Raw genomic sequence first — 21,568 nt, forward strand, 5'->3', positions numbered from 1 at the left:
TGCAGAATTTTATGATTAAGATATCTGTTAACTGATATCTTCTGTTTAGCACTTGTTAGCTGTCTTGTTAAAGTTGACTTGTACATGTACTGATTTTTGTAAGAAAAGTATATTAAATGTAGTATAATTCATTTTTGTTTATTCATAATCTGATATTAGTTAAGACCATTAATTATAATTTTTTTTTTTTTTTGTCATGGGGCCAGTAAAGTTTACTAGAATGCTATATGTAGTAAGAGTCAGAAAACCCAACTTGTACTGACTTACTCTACAAGTCTTTTGATTTTGGGTAAATATTTGGACCCAGAATAGCCTCAGTTTCCTCATCTATAAAATGTGGATGGTAAGAGGCTTGTTGGTGTGACATAGTATATGTGAACTTATTTTGGAAGCCAGAGTTATAAAATATTTGGTATTATGAAGTAGAAATGTACTTGAAATTGATTTAAATGGATTAAACCTGGACATAACCTAGGAGCCACTTTTAAAAATTAGATCCTCACTGTCAAGTAGTTTTATTATAATTTTATGAGAGAGGAAGATAATTGGGGCGCCTGGGTGGCTCAGTTGGTTAAGGGTCGGACTTTGGCTCAGGTCATGATCTTGCAGCTCATGAGTTCAAACCCTGGGTCAGGCTGTGTGCTGACAGCCTGGAGCCTGCTTCAGATTCTTTGTCTCCCTCTCTCTCTGCCTCTCCCTTGCTTGTGTTCTGTCTCTTTCTTTCTCTCTCAAAAATGAATAAATATTTTTAGGAAAAAAAAAGAAAATTTGGGTAATTAAGGTTTCTGGTTAGGAATATATAATTAACTGATGTTTTCCTTACATTGAAAAATTTGTAAATAAAAGTATTATGAACCCAGTTTCTTGATGTAGCAATTTTGCCTACTCCTGTTGTTTATTCACATGCTATTTTACTGTTGGTTGTTGGTTTTTTGTTTGTTTTTTTTAAGTTTAGTATATAGTGATTTCTACACCCATTGTGGGGCTCGAACTCATTACCCTGAGATCAAGAGTCACGTGCTCGTTAACTGAGCCAGCCAGGTATCCGTCCCGCTGTTGGTAGTTGTTTTAAGGCTAACATTAGATCATACAAATCTGCTGTGTTGTTATATTGTCATATTTTTAATGGATCCAATTTATTCATTATTTGTGTGCCAGTAACCTTAATTAGTAGCTAAAATATTAGAGATTTACTAGCGTTGAATCATGAAATGTCAGTTCTTTTTCCTCCCTTTGTTTTCTGTATTCTTTACTCTTACTAATCAAGTAGCTACTAAATCTGTCATCACATTTGTGGGGTGAAGATTATGAAAATTCTCTTGGATTACTCATTACATAACATGTTTTATACATACTGTTCTTAGGAAATCCTTCTCTGCCTCCAAGCCTTTCATTTATTTATTTATTTTTTAAGGTTTATTTATTTATTTTGAGAGAGAGTGAGAGAGAGAGAGAGAGTGAGCATGAGCAGGGGAGGGACAGAGAGAGATAGGGAGAGAGAATCCCAAGCAGCTTCTGCACAGTCTGCATGGAGCCCGATGCAGGGCTCGAACTCACAAACCATGAGATCATGACCTGAGCCAAAACCAAGAGTTGGACGTTTAACCAACTGAGCCACACAGGTACCCCCAAGCCTTTCATTTAAATTTCAGCTTTACCATTAGAATTCTTGCTTTGTTTAGGTCACAAACTGAGATAGTAGTGAATAATACTTAGCACATATTGATAAATATTTGGGGAATGAATGAAAAACATGGAGAGTTGCACCGTAAGTAACTGTAGGTTAGCAAAGTGCCAGATCTATAGAAGAGATGAAGTAGACAGAAAACCAAGTGATTCTAAAAGAAAGAAACGGCCAATTACTAGAGTCCATTTAAGACAGTAAAGTAGATAATTTTTTTTAATGATTTTGTTTTTTTAAAGTAATCTCTGCACCCAACGTGGGGCTCGAATTTACAACCCCAAAATCAGGAGTCACATGCTCTACAGACTGAGCCAGCCAGGTGCTCCAATACAGTGGATAATTTAAAATAAAAGTGAAATGTAAATTTTAACCTATCAAGTAGGCAAATATAAAAAACAGTTAAATAAATCTCTCCAGGGCAGTCCAGGTAATAGACTTAAATGTGTACATACATGTTGGCTCAGCAGTACCATTTATGAGTAATTATCCAAAGAGTTGTTCATGGACTAACACAAAGATACTGTGCAGACCACACAAAAAATACAAGAATATTTGTTACAGCCTTTCTTCATAGATTGGAAACTATCTAAATGTCCTATTATAGGGGATTGGTTATGTTGTAGTAGATTTCTTCCATGAAACAATGTAATATTGATGTAAAAAATGATGTCATGGGGTGCCTGGCTGGCTCAGTCAGTATAGTGTGTGACTCTTGATCACAGGGGTGTGAGTTCAAGCCCCACGTTGGATGTAGAGATTACTTAAAAATAAAATCGTAAAAAAAAAAATGTCGTGAAAAGATGTTGTGAATACATTGTTAAAAAAATACAGTAACCAGTATAGTATTATGCTATACATATAACCATATAGTAGTATATGTAAAGTTATTTGCATACGTATATAACTATTAATAAGTGTAAATAGTAATTATTTCTGGGTATTAAGATTATAGCAATTTTCATTTTCTGAATTGTTATTCTCAGAAAATAAACTCATTCAGAGGCGAAAAGGAAAGGTTCTATACTGAGTTTTTAAAATAGAACAAAACCAAAAAAGAATTAGTTACCATAGGGGCAATGTTTTATTCGGAATATAAAACCACTTTCTTTCTGTCCGACAAAATAACAATCTCATCTTTTAGAGCTCTTTAACAGTCTCTTGTAGATGTTTCTTTGTATGTATATCTCCCCTAATCCAGTAGTCCCCAAAGTAAGTTTGTACTCAAGTCAGTACATTGGAATATTGAAAAAAAATTAGAACTTTTACTCATTTTTAGTCTTCATATTATCTTAAGTATTTTACATATATGTTTTATGATAGAAATAGTAATATTAGTGGAATAGTATATTTAAATAAATATGCATATACTGGAATGAGTATTTTAAAATTTTTTACTGATGAGGTGTTTGATCAAAAAAAAAAAAAGGACTTTTGTGGGCCCCATAAGACTTTCAGGGAGTTGTCACATTCCTCTTTCTTCCAACTACATACCTGCTTGAATATGGGTTTTCTTCATGTACTTCAATCAAAACAACATATTGTAACATTAAATACGGAAACAGAAATGAGAATCCTGTTGTCTTTCATTAAGCTAGACATTAAAGAGATTTGAGGAAATGTAAAACAATGCCACTTTTCTCACTAAACTTTATTTTATATTATATTTTATAAATCCGAAAAATACATTTTTCAAGAGAATGTATTTTTTGTTTTTCTTAAAAAATTTTTTTTAATGTTTATTTCTTTTGGGGGAGGAGGGGCAGAGAGAGAGGGAGACAGAATCTGAAACTGGCTTCAGGCTCTGAGTTGTCAGCACAGAGCCTGACATGGGGCTCGAACTGACCAATCGTGAGATCATGCATGACCTGAGATGAAGTCAGCTGCTCAACTGACTGAGCCACCCAGATGCCCCTTTCTTTTTTCATTTTTTAATGTTTGTTTATTTTTGAGAAAGAGAGACAGAGACAGACGCAGAGCATGAGTCGGGGAGGGGCAGAGAGGGAGGGAGACACAGAATCCAAAGCTGTCAGCAGAGTCCCATGTGGGTCTCTAACTTACAGACCCATGACCTAAGACCTACAGACCATGACCTAAGCCAAAGTCAGACACTTAACTGACTGAGCCACCCAGGTGTCCCAAGAGAATGTGTTTTGTTTTTGTTTTTTTGTTTTTTAAATCTATTTTCAGTGTCATGTAATTGGTTTTTAAGTGTATACATAATTTGGAATGCTCTTGGTTTTAATTTTAACACATAATTTTTGACAGATGTAAACCACATACACAGAAGCTATTTTGGATTCCTGAATAGTTTTTAAGAGTTTAATAGGTCCTGAGACTAAAATGTTTGAGAACCTCTGACCCTAGACCACAAGCTCTTTGAGAAGAGGAGATTGTGTTACCGGCCTTCACTTTTCCACTTCTTGACACATTGGAATTGCCTACTAAATGTTTGTCGCATAAAAAATAGGAATTTACCACTAAATCACCACGTTGGTTTTAACTCTTGCTTAGCCTGATTTCTTTTATTGCGAAATTCTAATGTAAGTAAATTTACTTTTGTGGACCTTGTAGACTCTGAGGATAGTTGGAGAATGTTAGTTGAGATACATGGGAATAGCAAGTTATTTCTCTTCATTCAGGAGAATTAGAAAAAAGAACTGAGGATTGAGCATAGGAAAGGGATTTTTATTTTTTTATTTTTTTTTTGTGATTGGTGAATTTATTTTATTTAAATATTTTTTGTATGTTTTATATATATATTTTTTATTTTATTGTCAAATTGGCTAACATACAGTGTGTACAGTATGTTCTTGGTTTTTTTTTTTAACATTTATTTATTTTTGAGACAGAGAGAGACAGAGCACGAACAGGGGAGGGGCAGAGAGAGAGAGAGGGAGACACAGAATCTGAAACAGGCTCCAGGCTCTGAGCTGTCAGCACAGAGCCCGACGCGGGGCTCGAACTCACGGACCGTGAGATCATGACCTGAGCCGAAGTCGGACGCTTAACCGACCAAGCCACCCAGGCGCCCCTGTTCTTGGTTTTGGGGGTAGATTCCCGTGATTCATCACTTACATATGACACCCAGTGCTCATCCCAACAAGTGCCCTCCTCAATGCCCATCACCCATTTTCCCCTCTCTTCTGCTCCCCTCCTCCATCCACCCTCAGTTTGTTCTCTGTATTTAGGAGTCTCTCATGGTTTGCCTCTCTCCCTTTCTCTTTGTAACTATTTTTTCCCCTTTCCCCCTTCCCCTCCCCCATGGTCTTCTGTTAAGTTTCTCAAGATCCACATAGGAGTAAAAACATATGGTATCTGTCTTTCTGTGCCTGACTTATTTCACTTAGCATACTACCCTTCAGTTCCATCCACGTGCTGCAAGATTTCATTCTTTCTCATTGCCAAGTAGTATTCCATTGTATATATAAACCACATCTTTATCCATTCATCAGTTGATGGACATTTAGGCTCTAGGAAAGGGATTTTTAAACAAGGAAGCAGACGGAGGTATAAATATTTACAGGAAGGAAAGCAAACTTTGGTCAGAAAGAATTGCACTTAAATTTCTGAAGAGATTCACCGAATTGTATTTTGGTATTATTATGGGCAGGCTCAAGATGATATAATTCAGTATATTGTAAATGAATTTTAAAGAAATATTTCCTCAGCTACCCTTAGGAAATTAAAGACTACAAACAGCATATTGTCATCACAGTATTTCGTGTCATTTTGTGTCTCTCAGTTTATGATAGAAACTGGGAGTTAAAAATCAATAACTTAAGTAGAAAAATCAAGTTAGGGGCATTGAAAATGAATAATCATATGTACAAGGGAAATATCTTAGTATTACTTTTTTTGTCGTAAAACATTTATGTGAATCTTAAAATTTACTAGGGTCACCACAAGTTTTTAAATCACAGTTTACTGTCTCTAGTAAATGAACATAAATTATTACTATATTAAAGTATGTGAAGTGTTATTATTTATTTTTATTTAATTATTTACTTATTTTGTTTTTGGAAAGCAGATTTTATTCAGAGAAGCTATATTAGTTTCATTTCTGACTTCATTTTCCATACCTTTGAAGTCTTGAGTCTTAATTATTAATTTTCCCTATTATAGACATTGCATAAACTCTGCCTTTAAAACTGAGGACTGACAACTCTAACATTTAATAGATGAGGTAAAACAAGATTTTGCTAGTGAAAGAATTGCTGCCACTTAAGCAGCTATGTGCCAGGCACTGTAGAGGTCAATTACATATATTATCTAATACAAGGTTTTTTTTAACTCTTTTAGTAAGAAAAGTAAGACCCTAGACCTTGCCTAGGGTCTCACAACTAGTATGGCAGAGCAAAGATTTGGACTCAGGTTTGTCTGATTACAAAGGTCATGCACTTACAATGTACTATATTCTCTAAGTTTGCAGAGACAATTTCTGGGTAATGTGTTGCTTAGTTTAATGAGTGGTCAGGGAAATAAAGAGTTTTGTGTTTGTCAAGTTAAAACCATTGTTTATTCATCAAAATTTATTGTGTGTCTGTTTTATGTAATGCAGTGTTTTCATGAGTCTGAATTTGCTTAAGGCAGGTCAAGTGTCTGGTTTCTTCATGTTTTCATTCACAGTGCCTAGCTGCCTTACAGGGTCTCTCATGTGTACACATACACATGCAGTACTCACAAATAGATACATGTATATGTAAATATTTCTAGTACAGTAAGTCTTTGTTGAATGAATGAATGAATGAATGAATAAAATAGGTGCAAAACCAAAAGATAGCCACTGTTCTCTAATAATTTAAAGTTTAGAGGAAAGAGAGACCTAAAAAAAATAATACAGTATGAGACGTGCTATGATATTATATAAAAACATGATCCATAAGAGGAAAAATTGATAAAGGCAACTTTATCAAAATTAAAAACTTTTTAAAAGACACCATTAACAAAATGAGAAAACAAGCCACAGACTGGGGAGAAATACTTCAAATATATCATGTTGCATATCTTCATAAGACTCAAAACTGGAATGTATTAAGAACTCTTTCAGGGTGCCTGGCTGGCTCAGTCACTAGAGCATGCAACTCTTGATCTCAGGGTAATGAGTTCAAGCCCCACATTAGGTATAGAGATTACATTAAAAAAAAAAAAAAAAAGAATCTTTCAACATACGACTACAACAGATGATTTTCAACAAGAGTGTGAAGACCATTCATGGAGGAAAGGATAGTGATTTCAATAAATGGTGCTGGGAAAACTGGAATTTCACATGCAAAAGAAATGATGTGGGGAACTGGCTGGCTCAGTCGGGAGAGCATGCGACTCTTGATCTTGGGGCTGTGAGTTTGATCCTTACGTTGGGTGTAGAGATTACTTAAATAAATAAAACTTAAAAAAAGTGAATTGGGCCCTTATTACCATATGCAAAAGTTAACTCAAAATGGGTCAAAGAACTAAACAGAATACTTGAAACTGTAAAACCCTTAGAAGAAAACATAATAGGAAAGCTTTATGACTTTGGATTTTGTAACCGTTTCTTGGCTATGATACCACAAGTATAGGCAACAGAAGAAAAAATAGATATATTGGATTTCATCAACATTAAAAACTTGTTGCATCAAAGGTCACTATCAGAGTGAAAAGGGAACCCACAGAATGGGAGAAAATATTTGCAAATCATATATCTGGTAAGGGATTGCTATCCAGAGTATATAAAGAACTCCTACAACTCAAGAACAAAAAAATCCAACCAACCATACTTCCCCGCAATGAGGGTATTCAAATGGCCAAGAAGCTCATGAAAAGATGCTGAACATCACTACTCATTAGGGAAATGCAAATTAAAACCACAATGAGATGTCAGTTAATACTCATTAGGAAGGCTGTTACCATAAAAACAAAAAATGACTAATGTTGGGCAAGATGTGAAGAAATTGGAGCGCTTGAGTATAAAGTTGTGCAGTCTCATTGGAAATAAATGGTGCAGTGATTCCTTAAAAATGTTGAACAGAATAACCATATGATCCAGCAATTCTGCTTCTGAGTATACACCCAGAAGAAGTGAAAGCAGGGATTTGAACAGATATCTGTATGCCCATGTTCGTGACACAGTTGCCAAAAGGTAGAAACACACAAATGTCCTTCGACAAATGGATAAAGAAAAAGTGGCATATACATACAATATAACATTATTTAGCTTTGAAAAGGAAGGAAATTTTAACACATGCTTCAGCATAAATGAAATTTTGAGGCATTATGCTAAGTTAAATAGGCCAGTCACAAAAGGACAAATACATGATTCCTTTTTTTTTTTTTAACATTAATTTATTTTGAAAGAGAGAGAGAGAGGGAAAAAGAGGTCAAGCAGGGGAGGGGCAGAGAGAGAGAGGGAAGTCTCCAATGCTATTAGCACAGAGCCCTATATGGGGTTCGATCTCATGAGCAGTGAGTGAGATCATGACCTGAGCCAAAAATCAAGATATGCTTAACCAGCTGAGCCACCCAGGTGCCCCATGATTCCTTTTTTAAAAAAGTTCCTAGAATAATCAGATTTATAGAGATAGAAAGTAGAATGGTGATTGCCAGGGACTGGGAAAAGGGAGAGCGTGGGGAGTTAGTGTTTAATGGATACAGAATTTTACTTGGGGAGGATGAAAAAGTTCTGGAGATAGATGGTAATAATGGTTGCATAACATTGTGAATATACTTAATACTATAGGCTGTACAATTAAAAATGATAAAAATAGCAGATTTTATATTCTGTTTTACCACAATTAAGTTAAAAAAAGAACACTACAATTTAAAAATGGGCTGAAGATTTAAATACACATTTCGCCAAAGAGTATGTATTCTCTTGGGCTAATAAAGCACAAGAAGAGGTCCTTTTTTTCTTTCCAAATGTTTATTTTTGAGAGAGAGAAAGAGAGACACAGCATGAGCAGCGGAGGAGCAGAGAGAGGGTGACACAGAATCTGAAGCAGGTTCCAGGTTCTGAGCTGTCAGCACAGAGCCCAACACGGGGCTCGAACTCACGGACTATGAGATCATGACCTGAGCTGAAGTCACATGCTCAACCAACTGAGCCACCCAAGCGCCCCAAGAAAATATTCTTAAGATCATTAGTTATTCAGGAATGGGATACCACTGTATGTACGATCACTAGACAATATGGAGTGTTGACAAGGATGTAGAGAAACTGGAGGCCTAATATATTGCTGTTGGAATTATAAAGCGGTGTAGCCATTTTTGAAAAAAACTGGCAGTTCTGAAGATGTTAGTCATAAACTTAGGCTATAACTTGGCATTCTAGGTAACTACACAAGAGAATTATGTTCACACAAAGACTTGAATGCAAATGTTCCTACTAGCATTATTCATAATAGTGGAAACAACTCAAGTATTCATTAACTGGTGATTGGTAAAATGAAATATTGTATATACATCCAGGGAAATACTGTTCAGCATTAAATGGAATGAATTGCTGATACTTTCTACAATGTAGGTGCACTTCGATATATTGAGAGAAGCTAGACAGAAAGGCTACCAATTGTCTGATACACAATTTCTAGAAAAGGTAAATCTCTGGAGACTGGAAGTAAATCAGTGGTTGTTGGGCTGGGAGTATGAATGTGGAGACTGGGGCTAGATGGACACAAGGGAGCTTTTTGGAGGTAATGGAAATATTTTAAGACTGACTTGTGATGATTGCACAACTGAATTAATTTACTAAAAATCATTGAACTTTAAAGTTTGATGGGGGAACCTGGGTGACTCAGTCGGTTAAGCGTCCAACTTTGGCTCAGGTCATGATCTCATGGTTTGTGAGTTCGAGCCCTGTGTCGGGCTGTATGCTCACAGTTCAGAGCCTGGAGCCTGCTTCAGATTCTGTGTGTGTGTGTGTGTGTGTGTGTGTGTGTGTGTGTGTCCCTCCCCTCCTCACACTCTGTCTGTCTCTCAAAAATAAATAAAACATTAAAAAAAATTTTTTTTTTTTTAAGTTTGGAGGGGTATTAGATAGTATGCCCGAGTGTATCTGAGAAAATCAGAGAAAGAATTACCCAGAAAGCATTGGCTTGAGCAGAGAGTTAAAAACAGGGTTGGAAAGAGCTGATAGCACATATAGAGGCCACTGTGAGCCAGTGTGAAAGCACATGATTTCAGGGAATTATCTGAGGTGTGTTCAGTTGCAGCATGTAATTTGAGGCTGGGAATGTCAGAAGATAAAGTTAGGGGCAAATTTAAAGTAAAATGTAGCCTACTTATAAAGTGATGGATTCTAAGCTGTTGGTAATAACCTGGCAGGAGTATCAGGGGATTACTGTAGATTTACTCTTGGTATGCTTTTGTACTCACAAAGTTCAACACAATGTTGAACAATTATCAGAAGGAAGAATATTTAAAACTGAAATTAAATGTTTTGCTGCTCTTGAACAAAATCCTGGTACTTCTAGGGTATTGCATTTTGTTTATTTTTCAAGACCCAGTTAATGTTAGCTATTTTTGCTATATCTAATGCCTCTTCACCCTTACCTCTTGCAGACTCTTGCAGAGTCTCTTCTGTTTCTCTGCCTGTGTTACAACACTCCTGGTGTGGTACTATAATGCTTTCTTATGAAACTTTTAAGATCCTTGACAGCAGGAAGTAACTATATTTTCTTCAAGCTTATAATTGCACTATTTGACATTATATTTAGCACACAGTGGGTGTGCACTGGTAAATTTGCTTGCCAGAACTTTTGAAGAAAGGTCAGTGAAGCATAGATCAATGGGTTGGGGGAATTGTACATGAGAGTAGTCTACAAAAAAAAAAAATATATTGGAGACAGGGTGAAATTTTATAAACTCTTAAAAGGATTTGGCTTTGGGTTGAGGTAGATAGTTCTCTATGCAAATTTTTGAATTCTGCTTTTCATTGATTGTGTCTTTTCTGTCTTAGAATTTTAGAGCTGGAAAAGGCCTTTAGAGATTATGTGATCTAGTGTTCTCTCTTTACTTCTACTTTGTGACCTTAATCCAGTTACTTAAACCTTTCCAAGTCTAAGTTTTCTCATTTGTAAAATGAAGGACTCCTACATACCTCATTGTTATAAGTTCGATTGAAATAATATTTAGGAATTCTTAGTAAGTAGTTAGACATGACAAATTAAACGGATTATGTAGTTTACCTTAAATGTGTGGCTAAATTTGGGCTAGGATCTGATTCCTTGAATTTTCATCCAGTGTTTCCTCATTGTCTCGTAGTTGGTTCTTTTTTCCTTATTAATAACCTTTTCCCATTTGCAGTTTCCAGTTGATCTGGGCGAGGAAAAAAAAAATACAGGCTTTACTCATTCAGTCCATGCTAATTAAACATTAGTATGTACCAGTCACTGTGGTACATATAGGAAGACAGATGAGTAAGAAATGATCTCTATTCTTAGGGAGTTTGGTGTCTAGAAGTGGAATATAGACCTTCTAGAAAAACATAAAAATTAAAGCGTGTAGATTAATATGGATGATGTGGAGGATTTCAACAGCCTATATTGCAAGGGGGACATCTGGGGTCAAAGCCTCTATACAGCAGGTAAATAAAGGAGAGGTAGGTAATCACCAGTAGGAAGGAACTGTGAGGTATGTGAGAATGACTGGCTTAATATTGTTTGGGAGTTTTGTGTGGAAGGTGGTGTTATTGTGGAGCATTCTGGGGAGAAACTGAAGGTATAGTTTATTTGCAGTGAAACCAGGATTCTGGAGGATTCAGTGGAATAGACTTGGTATGAAAAGAGCCCAGGAAAGGAAGTGACTGGATGGGAAGTACACAGAAAGAACATAAGAGAAGGCAGTGCTGTTAGCATGGTTTCAGCTCTCTAATGTAGATTCTAGGTAATTACTGTCTAGCTCTAACACAAAAGTCCTTTGAGATTGTTGCCATCTAACTATTATGATCAATTATCCTTTTTGCTACTATTTGCTGACTCTCCCAGGTATAGTATAATTTATTAACGACTTGGGCAACTGATCATTCTCTCATTACTGTTTAGTCCATGAGGTTGAATCTCTCAACAGCATAGCCTGGGATGAGGTTAACCCTAATCCCACATGAATGAAAATTGAAAATGGTACTGGAAGTTGAAGAAATTATAGTTTGGTATAATAAGTAAGCTTTTAATTCTTTATATATTTAATGTCTTTGTGTGTATGTGTATGTGTGTAGGTTAAATGTATCTTTAGAATACAGTATGAAGAGGTCTTGTATATTCAAAGGCCTATTGAAGAAGACAGAAGAAAATTTTTCCAAGAATTGATTCTCAATCAGGCATCAATGGCTCCACCACGAAGGAAACACACTGGTAAAGTTCCTAAAGCCTTTAGGAAAATGGGGGAGAGGGAGGATGGGGAGTGAAGTTAAGAATGCCCCTTCTTGGAGTCACTTTTTAAAAAAACCATTTCTTTGTGGAAATAAAGTCAGTTTTTTAGATTCTCCTTACCTTTAGATGGACCTATGCGGAAGTGGTCGTTGTGTTTACCCGACTTGAGATTGGGAAGTACAGCCTCATTGTTAAGGCTTTATTAACAGGTGACCATTAATGAAGTATTCACCTTATCATTTCAATCCAGTTACTCTGGTAGATTTCACATTCTGAGGCTTAAAAAGTTGAAGAAAAAAAGTCTTTGGTTCTGCTCTGTTTTAGTCAGTTCAAGTACAGGGGACTTAAACTGTAAGATTGAGAACACCAGGTCGTGTGCTGATTACGTTGTGGGTCAGAGTAGGTGTGATAGGTCAAGAGCTGATCGGAATGTTTGCCTTTTCTGGCTTACTAATTTTTCAAGTATTTATTGAGCACCTGTAATGTTAGTTGTGCGAGGCACTTGGAAACCTATCATGGCTTTGTTTTAAGCATTAGAGTTTTCTTGGATTTGGGCTAATAGCATAATATTTCAAATTTCAGCCCCCTGGCCTAAGAAAGGAATGCATTCTGGGTCAATCAAAAGACTGTTTCTAATCTTAAAGATGTGTAAAGATAAGGTCCTCTTTGTAATCTCTCAGCTTCTTCTAGAAAATAACAATCCTGTTAGAAGTTTTTAAGCATCTTTCCCCTTGTTCTTTTATGTTTCTCATTGTGGTTCTTGTAGGATGTTAAATACATTTCCACCCCTTCCAAGTCCTTCCTTTTCCATATTTGTTCTACTTCTGTTTTTTACTGATTATATTATCCAACACTTTATTTTATTGTTCTTTAGTGACTCCTTTCCACATTTTCTCAGAGTTCTAAAAATGAGCACCTATCATATGGCTATAGTTGTGAGTTTACCCCCCCAGCAACCTTGGAAAATTAAATATGGAAGTTACACCTTCTGATTGTTGGGTGTTGCTTCCTGTTAATCAAAATAACAGTACTTAAAATATTTTATTATGTAATGATTCATTTTAATAAGGTATCTTACTTGTTCTCAGATACATTTTAGTCTCAAAGATTTGAATATTCTGTGTTAAGGATTAACATAATTCTTTTTCTTTTTGAGTTGCTTCTATTTACTTTCATTTTTTGTCTTAGGGGCTATTTAGAAATCAGCAAGAATCCTTAGAATTTTAATCCTGAAGTTCAGTGTGATACTGGGAAAAACTTTTAAGGAATTAGGGAATAATGTGTTTAGGAAAGTTAATACTTTACTTTTTAAGAAGATTTTGTGTTTGTTCAGGCGGAAATGAATACTGTAAATTTTACATATAACACTGTAGACTGGATTTTCCATCTTATCCATGTCTTTGGGATTCTTGTTTTAGTTCCTAATTTTTTTTTGCTCCCTACACAGGTATGTGCCATTCACTACCCCTACTATGTTGTATTGAGAATATCAGAGTAGAAAAGACTTGTCTAAAATCAAAGCTCTTTTGGGAGTGGGAAGGATCAAAGAATTGTTACTTGCCCATTTCACTTTCATGCATATCGGGCAACCCCATTTTGAGAAGAAGGTTTTTAAGCAACATTGATTTTAAGCAAATTGGTATACAGTTCTTCACCTGAAGATATTTTTGTTGAGTTGAAATATTTCTCATAAGTTGTATGTAAATAATATTTCAAAATCAAATTATTTAAAATCATATCATTTGCGATTTAAAGGAGTCCTACTGTGAGTTATTTTGTGAAATAATTCTCTTCTCTAATATACTGTTGGTTTCTGTTCAAATTTTTACTTGCTGGATTTGCAAGTGGTTCACACATATTTGGAATTCTTTTTTCAGAGAATGCCAGAAAAGTAATTGAGGTCCTGGCCCTGCCATGTTGGAGTCTTAACATTTTCTTTTATTTTCTTCAGGTCTTTGTGCTATGGAAGTGCTTCCTCTTGCACTACCTTCTCCACCTCGTCAGTTATCAGAATCAGAAAAAAACCGGATGGAGGACCAGGAGGAAAATACTTTAAGAGAGCTGCGGTTGTTTCTCAGGGATGTAACCAAGAGGCTGGCGACGGATAAACGTTTTAACATCTTCAGCAAACCGGTGGATATTGAAGAGGTCTTGTTTCAGTAGTGTGCAAACAGTGAAGTTGAACTGGCTAAAAGAAAAAAATATTGACATCTTTTTTTGGAAGGAAAAAAAGCAAAGGCATGGATGAATATTACCCCTAGCCTGTAAAATTTTAATCCATGTGATAACCACCAATGTCATCAGCAAACATCTGGTGACTTTTGGATGAAATTAGTGACCAATTCGTATGTCCTCTTATTTACTATTGGTCTTTGTGATCTCTTACTCTTCAATGTAAGAAGAGGATTAAAAGTTACTTTAGTGAAATGTCCATACTAGACTATTTTTATTCCAGGATAAATCTTGCTCTTAAAAAGTATATTGGTATTAACCAATCCATACCAATTAATTTTGGCATTTTCAAAATTATGTATACGATTGTGAAAGAGGTGGCTAAGAAACCTGAAATTTGTCTTTCATATTTTGGAAATGCCTGTAACTAAGATGCTGTTTGATGTTAAGCATATCTTATGCCAAAATTATTTTTTTCTGCAAGGATTTTCTCTGCTCCCAGTGGAAAATTTCTCACTTTCAATGTGTATTGTTTTGTGTCCTTGTGGGAGCATGGTTTGTGGTGATAAGAAATTTTCCATTTGGAATCTACTATAATACCGTAGTTAAAATTTGTTGTTTTTTTGTTTTGTTTTATCCTGGGATAATATAGCATGTGGATGAGCACGATGCAGTCTTTACTGGCCTTCTTCTTATAGTTCAGACTCCATGTTTGAACAGCTTTGGTGTTTTTAGTTTTAAGTTTTTTCTTCATCTTTTTATTAATTTGAATTTTGCAATGATTCATAGTTTAATGTTGTGTACTTCTTGTGAAATCTGTACTTTTGGACCTGAGCAGATTCCTTTGGAATCATTACCTCATCTATGACTGGGAAGAATGAACCAGTGTTGTTTTTCCCCTCTGAAAATAGCTATTTTCCTTTTTTGGGGGAGTAGAGGAACTATCTGTATTTTATTTGTATATTTATCCAAAATACATAGTTTTATCCATTTGATCCTTTTAACAACCTCACAGAATCATTATTTTTAAGTTGCAGCTGAGGAAACTGAGGCTCACAGGCAAGCGACATAGCCAAGACTCGGAGGTTTTTTTGAAATTCAAAGCCTGCATTCTTTATTTTATATCATAGCTACCTTAAATTTTCTGTCGAAATGACAGGAATTGCTAATTTGCTTTTGCAATTAATACATACCATTTTACATTTGTGGAACATTTTTCTTCACCTCTTAGTGTTTTCAGATAAGTTAAAACTTTTAGCCCAACTTTAAGGATTATTTTAGATGTTTATTTTTATTTCAAATTGGGTATGGGCCTCTGACACTTATTTGATAAGGGCTTGATCTCAAGTCAACCTCCTGCACTAAACCAGTTTTGCCTTTCCTCCAGAGAACTCTCTTTCTAACCAGAAGAGATGGTCAGATTTCAAATGCCATGTGTGATAGAGTAAAAGTTTTATAAATGATGGTAAGGCAGTGGAAAGGGATAGAAAAATCTGGGTCAGATAAAACTTTTATTCAAGGGCTATGTTTCTTATTTTCTCTTTTATTCTTTGTTATGTTCATTCTGCTACTGGTTCTTTGTTCTTAAAGCTGAAAAGATAGAGAGGTCTGTGTGAAACACGAGGGGAAAACAAGATAACATTTAAATAACCTAAAACATAAACATTTATATTCAAATAATGAATTTGAAATGTTTAAAAACTATGGAATTCCAAAGCAGACTTCAGAGAAAGAAAAGTTTAGAAAATAAATGTAGAATTTAAAATTAAATATTAGAACAAAAATTTTATCATCTTTACTAGTATAAATTTTTGTAGTGCTTTGCAGTTAATAGACATTTTCCACATGTACTCAAGGCATGCCAATGCCAGGGCCAAGAATCCAACTAATAATACCTTCTGAACTATCGCTTGTTCATTATAGCTTCATTACCTCCCCTATAAGGAGATTGACTGGCTTTTTGACTCCTAGAAGTTCAACAATAAAACATGCACACACAGTTAACCTAAACATTTTAAAACGTGTATAAAATATGTATATATGCGTGCGTATGTGTGTGTGAGAGAGTGTATGTGTGTGTTTGTGTGTGTTTTTGTGTGTTTGTGTGTGTATGTGTGTATTTGCAATGGAGAAAAAGTAGCCTTTAGTTTCAAAGAGTGGAAATTATCCTAGCTCCAGAATTTGATTCTGGAGTAAGTAGATGTTTCTAAGACTGTTTTTATATCAGACCTGATTGCTTGATTTGAGATATGCATTGGGGGAGGCAGTAGAGATAGGTTGGTAAGAGATTTCTTAGTGGTCAAATGATATAAAACATTGGGCAAATTGTGACTTAATAGCTCCTATTTTGAGTTATCTCTTAGAAAATCAGCACAATAGAGCACATTTACTTACGAATTTATTTATGATTAGGGAAGTTCAAGTAAATCTTCTAGTCATGAAAGCAATACTTATTTTTGTTATATAATTGACTCAAAATGTTTGTAATGACTCCAAAGGAGCAGAAAACACTTTCCATGAAACAATTCACCCTGGAAAATTGAGAAAGAAAGTGGTTTTTTTTTTTTTTTTTGGTGGTGGTGGTGGGGGGGGTTGTTTTGTTTTGTTTTGTTTAAAGATTTTAAAGAGATTTACCAGAGAACTTTTCTAATAAATAATATGAAAAATCTATGTTTCTTAATTTCCTTTAAAAAAATTTCTTGAAGTAACATGCATTGATACTTATTGGGTGCTTTTACCCATACATTCTCTTCTCAGGTATGTACAAAGGCCTGGGGGCAAAAACAGCTGACACAAATTGGTTTTATATTTCAAGATGAGAAACATTTCAGAGTTGATTTAGATATGACTTGAAACTGAAGCTTTTCATGGAAAGTATGACTTCAAAGTAGTAACTTTAGTAGCGTAAATTGCTCTACAATTTTATCCTTATTTGTAATTATTTTTTAGATCTTTAGATTGAATTTTTAAATAATTTTATGGTTTTATTTTGTGTTTTTATGAGTAGATCATGTGAAATAGCAGAAGTAATTTTCATTAAAATAATCCTGTTTGTTTTAGGTTTCAGATTATCTTGAAGTAATCAAGGAACCAATGGATTTATCGACAGTAATAACTAAAATTGATAAGCATAATTACCTGACTGCTAAGGATTTTCTGAAAGATATTGACCTCATCTGTAGCAATGCTTTAGAGTACAATCCAGATAAGGACCCAGGAGGTAAGCATGCAGTGGGCAAGGTTCACTTTGGTGATCAATGAGAAGATATTTGAAAGTTTAAATACTAAAGTATGCCGATGTCTCAGATAGATAAGTTGGTTTTAATGATATATTATTGTATTTAGAAACTTTTTGAAGAGGAATGCATAATATACTTAAATTTAATTACTAAATTAATTTATTAAATTAAGTAATGGATTTAAATTAGAGGATTTTATTATTTTAAGTATTCTGTTCAGGGTTTAGTTTCTTCATTTACTTTTTACCTTTTGTACTTAGGTTCTTGCTTTGTTCAGGTAGGGTGGAAAACTGGGTAATTGAGAATTTGATATAAACACTTTTTTAAGAGATCTGCTTAGATTTATAAAGATATTTATTTATTTAAATTCAAGTTAGCTAACATACAGTGTAGTATTGGTTTCAGAAGTAGAACCCAGTGATTCATCACTTATATAGAACACCCAGTGCTCATCCTAACAAGTACCTTCCTTAATGCCCATCACCCATCTAGCCCATACCCCCACTCACCTCCCTCCAGTAGCCCTCAGTTTGTTCTCTGTATTTAAGAGTCTCTTATGGTTTGCTTCCCTCTCTGTTTTAATCTTATTTTTCCTTCCAAAGTTTGTTTATTTAGTCAACACCACCATTGCTGATAAACACTGGGAATTCTAAATTGGTGAGAACTCATTATAGGATATGTTTACATAGTAAAAGACCCCTTTAGGTAGACAGTATGTATTCTATGGATTGTGGGTATTTTTAATGTAAATTTATTGTTTTGTTCCTAATTCCACCCTGTACTGAAATCTGTAGTCCCAGCTCTTTGAGTGCCCTTCAGGGAGGACCGCCAGGAACATATCTGTAGTTAAACAAGATGAATTTACTGATTCCTTGTAACAAGGAAGAATATGTATCATGTAGAACAATATAGGATTTGAGCTTGTGTTAAGAATTTTGGAGAGGATTTAAGTATGACTTTACAGTAGATTGGATGCTATTGGGAAGTGGGGGTAATTTTGTGATTAGGTATTTTAAGAACCTGGAAGACAAGAAGAATGGAGGAAGGCCAAAACTGTGATAGGTAAAGAAGCAGTGGTCACTCATAATCTCCAAGATAGGATTATACTAAGTTATTTTTGTGGCTGGGACAATGTTCATACTTTTGTCTATGTTTACATATGATTTTGGGGTGCTCTTGCTTTATCTTGATTCATCATGGTCACAGAGTGGCCTTTTCTGAGGTTGTGTTCTATAAAATTGTTTGTATTTGATATGAGTACACCAAGGCCTAGCTGATAGCGCCAGTCCAATTTCCAGCTGGCAGGGGCTGTTATTCTCTTTCTCAACCTATTGAGAATTCTGTTCTTCAACAGGTGATACACATCAAAGATGTTTTTTTATTTCTTACGAATGTATGTAAGTTTCAGTCATCTAAAGTATTTAGTATACAGTTTCTGCTTTGTTTCTGTATTTATGGGCAGTAGTTCTTAGGCTACATGTTAGAACCTGTATTTGTCATTTTCAAATGAAATTAAGTATTTCTTATCTAAATTTAGAGCACAGTAAATCACACATCCTAATACCAAGTTAAGAGGCAGAATGAAATTTTACATAGCTGTACCTGGTATCAGTTCTTAAGCTTTGTATTAGGACATTTGCCTCATTAGTTTTTGTTTCTTTTGCTTCATTTTGACTTTTTTTTATATATGTTGTATAGAAAAATTTCTAAAGATTAAAAACAGATTATTAAAGTAACCTTTAATTCCATTATCTTGTGTTCTTTCTTTCTCTTACACAGATGTATTGTATATGGAATACTTACGTGCATATCTTTATTAAAATAAGAACATAATTTTTATAAACTTTGTCATTCATGCAGTATTTTGTGAAAAGCTTATGAGCTAATATATTTCTAAGACATTATTTTAATCACATAGATGTACTGTAATAGCCAATACCCTATTGATGGACATATTAGATTTTTTAGTTTTTTCCTCTATTATAACACTGATGACTGTCTTTGTAGCATAAATTTTATGTACATCCTTAGCTATTTCCTTAGAATGAATTTCTTAAAGTGAAATTTTTGAATCAAGGGATGTATATATCTCTTTTAAGCCTTTTAATCTGTATTGTTAAATTCTTCTCACAATTTTTTTTCTTTTACCAGCAGCATCAGGGTCACTGTTAGCCAGTATAACAATTTTATGTGAACGAGAGAATCTCATTCTTCTGTGTAGATGGCATCCTGCAACAGGATCACAGTTTGGGTGGTGAGAGGAATGGGCTGGATGTCAGCTTCATTTGATTTCCTTGCTGGAGCCCTTGGTGAGGGTCCAGTCTGCACAAGTGTCTATAGTGGCATTGAGCAAAGTATGAGAGTACTGAGTGCCTATACTGTGTTTTAGTTTTCAAGACACAGAGGTTGCTGAAACTGTAGTAAATAAGAGCTTAGACTTTGGATTTATACTTAAGTGTTGGTCCCCATTCTGCAGTTTCCTAGTTCATTAACACAATCGAGTTTAGTCCTCTAAATTTAGTATCCTTATCTGCAGAATAGGGATAATTATGGTATTCTTCTCACGGGGGTCATTGTAAGGGTTAAATGAGAAAATGTATTAGGTTAAACCTTAAAAACCATGATTTTCATATGGTTCAACCTAAATACCTTAAGCCCTTAGCATAGTGCCAGAGACATGGTAAGTGTTCCATAGAAGTTAGTAGTCGTATTTTTATTATTATCATTATTATTATTGAAATTGTGCTTTAATTTTTTATGATTAGGTGCTTAGTGGGTACCAATTGCTGCATATTATATTCCCTGAACCACATTGAAAATTTAATCTATTTTAGAAAAAATTTAGGGACTGATTGTAAAAAATAAATATTTGAATGGTTAGAAAAAGCCAGTTTAGAAGTTTAATCCAGATTTTTCCCCACATGTTACTTAATTATAAGCACATTGAAATAACACTACTTTTAAGAAAGAAGCAATGGTTTCTGGTGCATAATAACCTTTTCCTATCCAATGCAGTTGTATAATCAAAGAACATGGCTGTATCTCAGAGTTGACATGGTACACTTGTAACTTTGTTTCTTCACTGTTTTAGATGCAAAAAAGTCTGATATAATTCAAAAACATCATTTTGGCTCTGTTCAAGTTATTTCATATCTTTACGTTAAGAGGCCTGGTTTTTTCTTAGCAGCAGAACCACTTGTTATGTATTAGGAAAACAACCTCAGGGTCTGTTGTGTAGCAAGTGGAAATTACATGAATGTTGTATTACTTTTACAAGCTCCCATGAGTATTTGAAAGCTTACAGTGTTCTGTTTTGTAGAACCCTTGGCCATTTGGGAAAACAAAAAACTAGCATATACATAGAAGACAAAAGCCAGTATTCTGAAGGCTATACATGTTGCCTAAGTGTTTACCCAGATTCTCTCCCTTGAGGATGATGTGGACAGAAATTAAATATGTTAGCCAAAAGAATTTCAACTTGTGCTAAATGTAACTAGTATCAGATATTTGACCCTAATTATTTTCTTACAGATATGTGATACATATGTTTAACTCTTCCCCATTCTGTGTCTTGTGTCTCTTTTCTAGCCCTCAGTTGCATTCACATACATTCTGTCATTTAGCTAATTTTGCTGAAATTTCAGCCCTAGTCTTGAGTCTTCTCAAAATCTTCCATTTTGTACTAGTTGCTTAAGAATAAAAGCTCACAGCTTCACTCCAGCTTTTGGATCCCTCTGTGGGCTCTGGTTTAGCCATACTCATTCGTATTCTTTATTAGTATTTATGAGTACCATGTACTAGTTACTGAGCTGTGTGCATAGAATACAAAGACGACTGTGACAATCCTTGCCTCTTGTGGTAGAGATACTCAGACATAATAAATGTTGAATAATTACTGTGTGGCAGATACATTATGCTCTGTGTTATGGTTTTAGTTTGCTAGAGCTTCCATAACAAAATGCTACAGACTAAAAGTGGCTTAAAAAACAGAGATTAATTTTCTTACAGTTCTGGAAGCTAGAAGTCCAAAATGAAAGTGTTAGCAGGTTTGGTTTCTCTTGACGCTTTTCTCTTTGGCTTGCAGATGGCTACCTTCTTTCTGCGTCCCCATGTGGTCTTTTCTCTGTGTG

At 34.8% G+C, this 21,568-nt stretch overlaps 1 protein-coding gene across 6 annotated transcripts in view; it reads left to right on the top strand.

Moving 5' to 3' along the window:
- ATAD2B (ATPase family AAA domain containing 2B) overlaps positions 1-21,568 on the top strand; it is a 167,095-nt gene that overhangs the window by 120,357 nt on the left and 25,170 nt on the right. For 5 of the 6 annotated variants that reach the window (XM_042933579.1, XM_042933576.1, XM_042933577.1 and 2 more), the window contains 3 exons: positions 11,874-12,009; positions 13,979-14,175; positions 17,260-17,419. In XM_042933579.1, the coding sequence (XP_042789513.1) occupies positions 11,874-12,009; positions 13,979-14,175; positions 17,260-17,419 (493 nt within the window). The remainder of the gene's footprint in view (positions 1-11,873; positions 12,010-13,978; positions 14,176-17,259; positions 17,420-21,568) is intronic. The other variant, XM_042933578.1, reaches the window with a different exon arrangement.

Source organism: Panthera leo, chromosome A3 (genome assembly GCF_018350215.1).
Source record: "Panthera leo isolate Ple1 chromosome A3, P.leo_Ple1_pat1.1, whole genome shotgun sequence".
NCBI lineage: Eukaryota > Metazoa > Chordata > Mammalia > Carnivora > Felidae > Panthera > Panthera leo.